Here is a 12556-nt window from a genome sequence, read left to right as displayed (position 1 = left end):
CATTCCCGGTTTCACCAAAATGGCAGCCCCTATGCAGGACCTCCTGATAGGTCAATCTCGAAAAGCCAAAAACCAGAAGCCGCCCTTCAGGTGGGAAAAGCTGGAAGAGGAGTCCTTTTGCCAGCTGAAGATGGCCCTCCAGGGGGATGAAATCCTGGCATATCCAGACTACAGCCAGCCCTTTATCCTCCACACGGACGCAAGTAACATCGGGCTAGGAGCCGTGCTGTCCCAGATCCAGCAAGGAAAAGAACGGGTAATCGCTTACGCTAGCCGAAAGCTACGACCCACCGAGAGGAACCCTGAGAATTATAGCTCATTCAAGCTGGAGTTCCTGGCAGTAGTGTGGGCAGTGACCGAACGTTTCAAGCATTACCTTGCCTCCTCCAAATTCATCGTGTACACGGATAACAACCCGTTGACACACCTGGACACTGCAAGGCTCGGTGCTCTGGAACAGAGATGGATGGCTCGCCTGTCCAACTTTGAATTCACCATCAAATACGGGGCAGGACAGACCCCTACCTGGTTACGGCTCCCTGTTCTTTGGTGAAATGGACACCCTTATTGCTTCCCGGTTACGGACACGCCATGACCATCTCATGTATTTAATTGTTATTGTTTATACCCTGTTATGTTTAGTCCGGGAGTAATAAATTTCACTAGGGGGGAATGTAGCACCCCAGGGGTCTGGTTTCCACAGTAATAGCAGTATTACGTCTGTGAGCAGGTGGGAGGTCTCCTGGGCAGGAATCCTAAGCATGCCACACCTCCTGCCCAGTCCTGGGAGGGGAAGAACTTCCCCTACATAAACTGGGGCTGAGGCAGGGTTAGAGAGAGGAGTTCCAGACAGAGACGGAGTCTGGTCTGGACACGCAGAAACAGGGACAGATAGATATCAGGAGTTCTGTAGGAGCCAAGGAGAAGCGCCAGGGGCTGGAGCTGTGCAGAGCTCGCCCTGGGAGAAGGAACTAAAACCGGACACAGGAGTCCGAGGCTGTGGGGACTAAGATATACCCAGCAGCAGAATCCATCCGGCAGGGGATTCCAGGTCCTCTGGCCATAAAAGCCCGGAGGCTCAGTCACAACGAAGGGACCAGCACCGCCATCCCAGAGCGGAGGCTAACAGGAGGCCCCAGGTCACCAGCCATACGGGTGAGCACCACACGGTAAACTCAGGGACGTGGGCTACTTGTAACCGCCGAAAGCAGGGTAGCCAGGAAGGGTACAGACTAACGGGAAGGCCTACAACTCCACCTGGCCAGGGGAACTCCGGCTTACTCGCAGACTAACCAGGCCCCAACTACTAGCCAGTACTCCCGGGGGAATTTGCCTTGTACCATCAGTAAAGGCCCTGAACTGTACCCTCGCGTTTCCGTGCTTCCTTGTCGCACCATTAGTGCTGGGACATCCACACCATCACTCCCAACATCAACCTCATCCTCTGCCCTGAGGCCATACCCCTCCCGTTGGGGGTTATACAATCCACGCTGCACATCCGTACCACCGGCCTCAGCGGACTGCCCTGCAGCGGCGGCTTCATAGCCGCATTCAACGGGTGGCGTAGTCGGACACTAATACCATCATACCAATAACCGCCACTTAGTTTGACCACCCTGGGCGCGGACCGGGTCACCGCCACACGAAAACTACTACCCCCATCGGATCCGGCTCCGGGTATCCCCCGCGCGCCGCACTACAGCACTGGCCCAGGAGGTGAGTCAGAAGACACAAAGTCTTTTCCCTCACCTCAGAGCTAGATTCTTATCTGCCCTTCTTCATGCTACTGTTGTTTTCATCTGTACTAACTACAGAATGGATAGCAAGAATCCCTCATGTCTGTGTGCCTGATGTGTATTGGAAACATCATAGCATCTATTCTCCACCTGTCTGTAGAGGGGAGAATTGGTGAAAACGCAGGATACAAGATGTATACTGGCCAGAGATAGTGTTATTCCTCATGGACACACACATGACAGCTTATTCTGGAAAGTTACTTGAAAGAACAGTTATTCTTTAACCTCTGATTAGCACAACAATTGCAATAATAATGTACTTTAATTTATATTCTAATTGTATATATTATAATAAAAAACTGATTTTAAATCCATCTGGTTGATAATAGATTACAGTGCTAAAAATGCATTTAAAGACGACATTTCACTGTGTTTTTAATTTAAACTAAGTGCCTCCTCCAATTGCCATTGTTCCACTTCCAACTCTATCTTTCTATGTTTCTATGTATTTCTTTGTTTTTTTTTCTATTCCACTTTGAAATGAAAAGGATCATAACTATGTAACAAAGTTTTCCCTTCAACTGACTAAGCGTATACCAGAGAACATCTCTGTGGGCATTGGTTTTTTCTCCTCTATGATGCTGGCCAATTCAATAACAGTCATGTCATTGAGGAGGTAAAAGAAAACGCACAAAGTGAAGGACACAGCTGCAGTCTGGCTCATCGTGTTCTCCTGAGACAAGATTGTCCCTTTTTGCTATTGGAGTGCCGCATCACAGGAGAGCAGCAGTACTAGAGAGCCAGAGTGCCAGACCCAATTGTGTTACGGGGGATGCATTGCTGCTCTCCTGTGCTCTGGCACTCCAATAGCAAAAAAGGACACAGTGAAAACTGAGTTCTCAGTGTGTCCACATGACACAGATCTTGTTTCAGGAGAAGGTGCTGAGCCAGGCTGCAGCTGTTGCCTTCTCTGTTGGCATCTGCTTTTTTTCTTCTATGACGTAGCCACGTTTTAATTTTCCTGCATCAAAGGAGAAAAAGCAAACACTCACAGAAAAGTTGGTTGAAGAGAAAATTTGTACCATTATTACCGGAGATCATAACTTTGGAATGAAGGGGCACAGAAAAAAAAAGAAAATATGTTCCAAAGTCAGTCTAACAGCAGCAATTGGTAAGAGACACTCAGATTAAAGAAGCACTCCCATCAAAACTTGTATCCTGTTTATATATTGCAATCATCATATTATATGGCACTCTGTACTTACAATTGCTCATTTTGCCTTTCTACCCAGCTAATTCTTCTATTTTCTCTGCTCTATGTAGAAACAGGAAGTCTCTTGTCCCTGTATTTATCATTCCCCTCTTCAACTTCTGACCTAGCTGCTCCCTCCCCCCCCCCGCCATATACTTTTGGAGTGACTTATGACTCATACAGAGAAAATTGATCTCCTGTTTCTACATAGAGCTTAGAACGAAGAAATCAGCTAGTAAGTTTTGAATCACATGATGTCATAGACTTAATGGTATAGTGAGAAATTAGCTGGGTAGGAAGACAAAATGAGCAATTGTAAGTACTGTGGCTAATGGTCATGTAGTCAATGGGAGGTATGTGCCACAGAGATGGCCGGAGTGTTTCTCTAGTGCATGTAGCACTAAGAGGATTGTTTGGTGCACCTGCGACCGGGTTACGGGTAGCTGAGAGAGTTGGGCGGGTCTAGCTGCCCAAATACCTCACCTCTAGATGTGGTTAACAGCCTATATAATGGAGGCTGTTTGGCACATGTGCTGTGTTTGGAGGGAGAAGGCCTCCAGACTGAGCTGTGTGCTGGATACGTACCAACTTGTGTGACCACAGGTCCGGTTTACCAGAGACTTTACTGAAAGGACTGGTTTTTTTTTTGCTTTTGCCTGCCCTAAAGGCTGTTTGTTTGCATTTTGCTTTTGACGGTTTATGAAGCCAATAAACCGCTATGGACATTTAAAAGAACATGCCTCCTGTTTGCCTCTCATCACAACTGAGTGAGTACAATCCCTACAGCACACACTGCCATATAATATCATGATGGCAATATTGTCGGAGTGCTTCACTAAATTAAAAAAATCCAGTGAAAGGTCCTCTTCATCTTTTCCTTGTTACTTTAACATCCTTTAGATCACATTGGCTTTTTTATTTAATGTTAAACAGGTGCACATACCATAGACACAGATGTTTCAGAAGCCTTGGTGCTCGTGGAGATAGGGACTTAATTTTAGTTGAACCAACCCGCTTTTGGATTTCAGCAGTGTTAATACCAGTTCATTATCCCTTCTATCCACATACACTTACACATTAGCAAACAAAGGAATTCGCCCCAGCCAACTTCTTTTTATAATGGCAGACAATAAGGATAGGTTAACAACCTCCTGTTTCTTGTGTGCTGAGATGGGATGTGGTGCCAGCGATCACAAAGAAAAGGCGTTGCCTTTATGGCATGTTAGCTTTTCCTTTCCTTACATGATATTCTTTGTTGTATGCTTAATTTCAAATAATACTTATTTATACTTGCTTAGAGAATGTTTTCTGCTTGTTCCCACTTTTTAATTGCTCCTTTTTATATAACATTGCAGGACAAGTACAAAGGAAAAATAGCAAATGATGAGATTAGAGAAACTGTGGTTATAATTATTGGTGCCCTCATCAAGAAACTTCACCAGGCTACAGGTTCAGAATTACCGGTAAATGTTGTCTTACATTGTGTACAGGTATTTCGGTGGGTGCTTGTGCTTTGGTGGGGACTGGATTTAACAGGTAGATACTACATTGAGTGATGGTGTTCATGCTGCCTTACATGTATCAGGTGTGAGGTGAGGAGTGAGGACAGCTATAAAATTAAAATGAGTTAACATGTCGGAAGCGTGAATTTGTCATCCGCATTGTTTGCTTTACAGGCAGTTTTGGAAGCCAAGAAGTTAATCTTGGATGGGTTACAAAAGGCGGGCAAACCCTGTGATGTTAAGATGTATCTTCTAGCCCTGAAAAATGCCAATCTGCCAGAAGGAATTCCATTGCTGTTAAAATATTCAGAATCTGGGGAGGGTCCTGTCAGCAGCATTGCTATCAGCGCTCTCCAGAAATATCATATCTCCTTCATCACCGACGAGGTAAATTCACGCAGAGACCTTCAAACTCCACTACTACACAGCAGTGTATGTGTATTTCTATTTTTTAATAACATGAAAGATCTGAAGACTGAATAATCTATGAAGTCTTCCAGTTTAAGCCACGTGCACCTTTGAGGCTACGTTCACACATGCGTTTGCACATTCTATTTTTCTACTGTATAATCAGATCAGTTGCATAACCCATGCAAATGTAAGCAGAGGAACCCCATTAATTATTATGGGATTCATTTGTGTTCCATTTCCAGAAAATAGGAAAAAACAAGAATACTTAGCGCACAAGAATACTTAGTTTGATATAGACAAATTATACATAAACGGTAAAGTGCTGAATTTAAAATTAATCTATTTCATTTTCATGTTTTTACAAAATTTTTTTTTATATTCTACAAGGTAAAAAAGGTCATGAACAGAATTTACCACCAGTGTTATAAAATACATGAGAAAACGGTGAGAACGTCAGCCGCAGATATTATACTGAACAGCCAGCCTACATACATGGAGGTTAAAAATCTGCTTCTTTCTATTGGCGAGCTCCCGCTAGAGATGAACAAGTATATGCTGTCGGTTTTTCAAGACATTCTTCAATTTGAGATGCCAGCCAGGTACATGAATCTATGAATTTACAGCTAGGAATGCTATTATGGGGATTAATGGATGGGAGCATAGGGCAAGATACATGCAGAGCAGAACCTAATTGCCACAGGTGTCTCAGAGTTGACAGACAGTCGCCCTGCAGTGGGTTGCAGGAGATCTCTACGTTTGGCATTGCAGGCAGCTTCTTAGATTAGAGGCTGTCTTTAGGACCGAGCGGCTACCTCTCTCTTGCTAATTAGCTCTCTGGCCTGGGTGTATATATACCTGGTGTATCTGATAGGGAGTCGCCGGCTATATCCATTTCTACTTGTGAAGCTTAGCAGAAGCAGTACTTCGTCCTCTCTGGAGCTTGAGGCCATAATAATAATAAATAATAATCTTTATTTTTATATAGCGCCAACATATTCCACAGCGCTTTACATACATTATCATGGCTGTCCCCATTGAGGCTCACAATCTACATTCCCTATCAGTATGTCTTTGGAGTGTGGGAGGAAACCGGAGAACCCGGAGGAAACCCACGCAAACACGGGGAGAACATACAAACTCCTTACAGATGTTGTCCTTGGTGGGATTTGAACCCAGGACCCCAGCGCTGCAAGGCTGCAGTGCTAACCACTGAGTTACCGTGCTGCCATGTGCTTATTTGGCATTCATTTAAAGCTAAGCCATTTCCCCTGTTTTGTCCACCCTTGTTGTCTATAAAGTTTAGTGGAGGTTGACTAGTGCTCATCTCCTTCCATCCCTAGCTGTAGCCATATGCCAGGGAGAGTAGGGCGAGGCACACATGCGGCGATTGCTGAGGAGGCAATATAGGGACGATAGGGGAGACAGGGTGACTCTAGACCAGACTAGGAGGTTTCCACTGCCCCCTTTCCCTAGTGTCTGGGCTCCCTTTCCCTTTTCCCTCTGTGTTGCACTTAGTCTTTCCCACACCTGACGTGACACTAATGCCTCCCAATTTTTACGTAATTACGTACAGCAGTATAATGTTTGTTTTAAATTTTTTTTATATGTGAAAAAGAACAACAATAATTTTGGATGCCTTTAAAATGGAGTAATACTTTCATAAAGTTACTCATTATGAGATGCACAAGGATCTATAATTTTACATACTGTTTGCTGCCACTAACTTGTATATGTCCTTTCTGTTCTTTAGTAAGCTCATTCGGCAAGTGTTGAAGGATATGAAGGTTCATAACTATGATCGCTTTTCAAAGCCTGGAACCTCATCTGCTTATTCAGGATATGTGACCCGTATGTTGCACATTCTCTGTTCTCCTATCCCTTTCTATCTTTAATCATCTCAAGGATAAACATAAGCTTATAGTATAGTCTGTATAGGATGTAGGGTATCTAAAAAGCACAAATTAAGTTACATGAAGCTATCAGTTGTTAATGAAGCCAGTTAGTATGTCTATCGTAGCTATAGTAAGGCAACCCCTCCTTCTAATAAACTCAATATTACATATATTGATAAGATATTAATATATATCCTGATCATGAAGTATAAAGCAATGCTCTTAGGTCCCTCATGAGGACCTAAGTATGATATGCGGTGGTCCAGAAGAAGTCACAGTAATTGCTATGATTTGTGATTTGCATGTATTTCCTAGTAATGAATGGTCTCCTCCATTAGGTGGACCTGAATCATCAACGACATATAGTCTTGATATTCTATACTCTGGATCTGGCATTCTGAGAAGAAGTAACATTGATACCTTTGTCTACTCCAAAAACACTGAGCTGCATGCCATTCAGGTAATCAGATATATATCCAACTTAATTATCCAAGCAGCCTGCAACGTACCCTTGCTGGACTTGTCCTCTAGGCCTTGCTATGTGCACTGAGAACTTCCGGCAAGATCTGTTGCCTGACATGTTGTATTTCACGGCAAATTAGCAGCTCAACAGCTGCCTATTTCTGAAATCCACCTAGTAAAATGCATGTATGTTATTCTCCAAGGAGAAGGCAAAATGTTTACTTACAATACTCATGTCATACAGGGTTTCTGTCCGGACTATCCTTGTTTCTGAATTTGGGTTATTACCGAAAAGTCTTAAATTGTATTATGTTTTGCAGGCTTTATCAAGAGTGTCTAACAAATGACACTGCTTGACCTGAGAGAGGACTTCTAACTAGTGTTGAGCGAGCACTAAAATGCTCGGGTGCTCGAAGCTCGGGCCGAGTTCACCGTGATACACGGGTGCTCGACCCGAGCAATGAGCCCAATGTTAGTCTATGGGAGACCCGAGCATTTTTGCGGCGACACCCCCGGCAGTCTGTAGAAAGCCTAAAAAGTGCCAAAAACGATAGTGACAGTGCTCAAGTGACATGGGGACAGCATGGAGATCGCCCCAGGAAGCATTTCTGACCCCCAGGTCACTGCTGTCAACAACGTGGTCAGAGGTATTAAGCCACTTTTACAGGCTCACAATAAAACATTCAAAAACGTAACTGAAACTGTTTTCCTGTGAAATATGTTAAGGAACATCCTTTCCAGGGTAAAGACTTGTGTATAAGGTAAAATAAATAACCAAAAACAAAAATACTCCTCCACACCTTGGGCTATGTTCACAAGTAGCATTTTTTATGCGTTTTTGCACTTTTGTATTGCTTTCAACCATGACAAATGCATTCACCGGGAAATGTCATTTTGACATTTTACAACCTTATCTGGCGATGTGCTGTGTGACACATGCATACAGTGCTGAAAAGACATGGGAACAGCATGGGGAAGACCCCTCGAAGCATCTCTGACACCCAGGTCACTGCCTAAAAGTGTGCCCATCAGAAGTGATCCTTGCCGCATCAGAAGATGTCGACTTGCAACTATCCCCGTGCAAGTCCTTGTCCCAGGGCAGTGTTCAATTGTACCTCCCCCATTCCTTGCAATGCAAGTGCAAGTATGCAGCCTGCCACCCACCCACCCCCAGGCTGCAATACCCTACTGCTTGCTTGCTTGCACTTGAAATTGGGCCTTTTAGGCATGTGGAGGCGGAATCTGGCCACCACGTCATGGCTGCGTCGGCGGCCTGGTATCCATACTCAGTCCCCAGCTGCCCGGCGGCCGGGTGTCCACGCTTGTTCCCCAGCCGCCAGGGGGCGGCCAAGTGTCCATACTCGGTCCCCAGCTGCCCCGCGGCCGGGTGCCCACACACGGTCCTTAGCCACCTGGGGGCGGCCGGGTGTCCATAAACGGTCCCCAGCCGCCCATATTTGAAGGACAGCCTAACCACAAACACGTGGACAAGTGAATGTGGCCAGGGATGGTCCATCTGACTGACGCCTTCACACTGGGTTAATATTGTGGAAGCCGGGACACAGTTGGACACTGGGATGCAACACGTCCTCCAGACATAGAGGATTGCGGGTCCTGGGTCAATCAGACTTCAACACAAAGTTCAGAAGGTAGACAGCAGCAGTGGTCGGCCTCCTACACAACGAGTAAATTATTCATCATCATGAGGCCATCCATCTCCTTAGCTTTCTGTTCCTTGGAATACAAGCGCATGTATGTAGTAGCGGCTAGGCCTGAGGTGGTCAGCGTTTTGGCGCATATCCTACCTCCTCCGAGGATTTCTGGATGTTTTCCTGCTACTATCCCAGTTCTATGACTCCCGTTAAAACAAAGCTTCAGGTGATGAATGATGGATGAGGTCGTGGCAAAAGAGAAAGAGCAGGAGGAACAGGGACCATTCACATCAATATCAGGCCAGTCAACCACACATGTCTTGTAGGATATGTTTCTGTACCAAAAGGACCGGTTCGGCTACACAGTTATAGGGCATACAGTGAGTGCAATGCCTACCAAAAATTTCGAGGCACTTCAATGCCCCTTGGAAGTGACATGGAGGTCAGAGGGCCTTAACTTAACAATTTTTTCCATTTATAGCAACTGGGTCTCCTGTACACTGTTGGCCTAAGCAGTGAATGGAAGGCTTTCCAAAAATTATGAGGAACTGCAATGCCCCTTGAAACAGACGTGGATTACAGCGTACTAAAAACCTTCTACCCATTATTGGGGAGTGGGTCTCCCTTAGTGTTCGCCTATGCATTGAAAAGCAAAGGCTGACTAAAATTAGGAGGAAATGCAATGCCCGTTGGAAGAGTCGTGGAGGTTAGAGTTAATTAAAAACAACATTTCAATGCCCCTTGGAAGAGCTGTGGAGTTCAGAGTGGTTTAACAAGACGCTTTTAATGCCCCTTGGAAGAGACGTGGAGGTCAGAGTGGTTTAACAAGACGGTTTTAATGCTCCTGGGAAGAGTGGTGGTGGTCACAGTAGCTTAACAAGACGGTTTTAATGCCCCTTGGAAGAGACGTGGAGGTCGCAGTAGCTTAACAAGACGGTTTTAATCCCCCTTGGAAGAGACGTGGAGGTCAGAGTGGTTTAACAAGACGGTTTTAATGCCCCTTGGAAGAGACGTGGAGGTCAGAGTAGCTTAACAAGACGGTTTTAATGCCCCTTGGAAGAGTGGTGGAGGTCACAGTAGCTTAATAAGATGGTTTTAATGCCCCTTGGAAGAGACGTGGAGGTCAGAGTAGCTTAACAAGATGGTTTTAATGCCCCTTGGAAGACTGGTGGAGGTCACAGTAGCTTAACAAGACAGTTTTAATGCCCCTTGGAAGAGTGGTGGAGGTCGCAGTAGCTTAACAAGACGGTTTTAATGCCCCTTACAAGAGCCATGCAGTACAGCATATTAAAAACATTATTCTCATTATTGGGGAGTGGGTCTCCCATAGTCTTTGCCTATGCCTTCCAAGCAAAAGCTGCCAAAAATTAGGACGGAGGAACTTGCAATGCTGGCAACACGGACCACGGTCACCCTGGTGGTATAGTGGTGGTGGAGGCTGAGGATAAGTAGAAGAGCAAAAAACAGCTGAAATGAGGACGCGTATACCCATGTGTGGGTGTGAAGCGGTGCATGGGAATACACCTCCCGAAATAACACAGTGGATTTGACTTTATGTTACTCTGCTGTCATTTGGTGGTGATGAGAAGTCTGGCCCAATCCAGCCCTTGTTCATTTTGATAAGGGTCAGCTTGTCAGCATTGTCAGTTGACAGGCGAGTGCGCTTATCAGTTATAATTCCCCCAGCGGCACTAAAAACACGCTCCGATAACACGCTAGCGGCAGGGCAGGCCAGGACCTCCAAGGCATACAGAGCGAGTTCATTCCAAGTGTCCAGCTTGGATACCCAATAATTAAAAGGCACAGAGGAATCACGGAGGACGCTGGTACGGTCGACAAGGTACTCCCTCACCATCTTTTGATACTTTCCACTCCTTGTGAGAGTACCCCGCGCCTCAGGGCCTGTAAGCTGGGCGGGTCTCAGAAAACGGTCTCAGAATGTTGACAGTGTTCCCCTGCCTCCGCTGGATTAGAGTTGCGTCTCTCTCGCCTGTACACCTTGGTTGGTCAACGAACTGTGACCTCTGCTGCTAGCGTGTTCAGATGGGAATTTTCTTAACAGTTCTGCAGCAAGAGTCTTGTACTGCCACATTTTTGTAGACCTCTCCACCTCAGGAATAAGAGAGTGAAAGTTCTCCTTGTAGCGGGGGTCTAAAAGTGTCACCAACCAGTAATGACTGTCACCCAACATTTTGACAACGCGAGGGTCACGGTTAAGGCAACGTAACATAAAGTCAGCCATGCGTGCCAGACTGGTAACGGGCAAGACTTCCATGTCCTCACCAAGATGACGACTGATCATGCTCTCCTCCTCCTCCTCCTCCTCCCCCCTGTCCTCAGGCCACCCACGCTGAACCGACGGTATGTCAGTTGTCCAGGTACTACCGTCTACAGCGCATGATACCAGCTCCTGTTCTTCCTCCTCCTCCTCTCCCTCATTGTCCCCCAATGCACGTTGGGATGAGATGAGGCTGGGCTGTGTGTAATCGCCCATTATGGCTTCTTGATCCATCTAATCATACTCTGGCTGCAATGCGTCCTCTTTAATTCAATGCATTGAGCGTTGCAAAAGACAGACAAGTGGGATGCTGACGATAATGATGGCATCATCGCCACTCACCATCTTGGTGGACTCCTCAAAGTTTGTCAGGATGGTACATATGTCAGACATCCAGGTCCACTCCTGAGGTCTTATGTGTGGAGTCTGACCGGAATATCGACGGCTTTGTTGCAGCTGGTACTCCACAACTGCTCTCATCTACTCACAAATCCTTTGCAACATGTGGAGGGTAGAGTTCCAACGTGTGGGGACATCACGCACCAGTCGGTGTGACGGAAGCTTCAAACGCTGCTGCAACACAGCAAGGGAGGCGGAAGCTGTAGCCGACTTCCGAAAATGAGCTGACAGGCGGCGTACTTTGACGAGCAGATCTGGCAACTTGGGGTACAATTTAAGAAACCGCTGAACCACGAGGTTAAGCACATGAGCCAGGCATAGTACGTGTGTGATCTCGCCTCGCCTCAGAGGAGTCACCATGTTACGTCCATTGTCACACATGACCATGCCTGGATGTAGGTTCAGCGGTCTCAGCCACAGATCTGCCTGCTCTTTCACAGCTGTCCACAACTCACAAGCAGTGTGAGGTTTATCACCTAAGCTTATGAGTTTCAGCACAGCCTGTTGCCGCTTGGCTGAGGCAGTACTGCAGTGCTTCCAGCTTGTAACTGATGTGGTGATATCTGAGATGGAGGCTGAACATGAGGAGGATGATGCGCAGGAGCTGTACACTGTGGGGGCTACTCTAACTGACATAGGGCCCGCAGTCCTCGGTGCGGGGAGGATGTGTTCCGTCCCAAGGTCTGACTGGGTCCCAGCTTCCACTATGTTTACCCAGTGTGCCGTCAAGGAGATGTACCGTCCCTGGCCACAAGCACTTGTCCACGTGTCCGTTGTCAGGTGGACTCTCCCAGTAACTGCATTGTTGAGGGCACGGCAGATGTTTTGGGACACGTGCTTGTGTAGTGCGGGGATGGCACACCAGGCAAAATAGTGTCAGCTGCGGACCGAGTACCGTGGGACGGCCACCGCCATAAGATTGCGGAAGGATTCCGTCTCCACCAGCCTAAAAGGCAGCATTTCCAACGCAAG

General features: G+C 46.4%; 1 protein-coding gene across 1 annotated transcript in view; it reads left to right on the top strand.

The window, feature by feature from the left end:
* The window catches only part of LOC141153682 (microsomal triglyceride transfer protein large subunit-like), a 137546-nt gene that overhangs the window by 92883 nt on the left and 32107 nt on the right, over positions 1 to 12556 (top strand). Inside the window, exons 10-14 of the mRNA XM_073638720.1 lie at positions 4344 to 4451; positions 4665 to 4877; positions 5289 to 5500; positions 6652 to 6749; positions 7132 to 7253. Of these exons, the coding sequence (XP_073494821.1) occupies positions 4344 to 4451; positions 4665 to 4877; positions 5289 to 5500; positions 6652 to 6749; positions 7132 to 7253 (753 nt within the window). The remainder of the gene's footprint in view (positions 1 to 4343; positions 4452 to 4664; positions 4878 to 5288; positions 5501 to 6651; positions 6750 to 7131; positions 7254 to 12556) is intronic.

Source organism: Phyllobates terribilis, unplaced genomic scaffold, assembly GCF_046119375.1.
Source record: "Phyllobates terribilis strain yellow unplaced genomic scaffold, ASM4611937v1 Scaffold_1__5_contigs__length_1240528914, whole genome shotgun sequence".
Taxonomy (NCBI): Eukaryota; Metazoa; Chordata; class Amphibia; order Anura; family Dendrobatidae; genus Phyllobates; species Phyllobates terribilis.
This window is presented reverse-complemented; position numbering and strand designations above follow the sequence as displayed.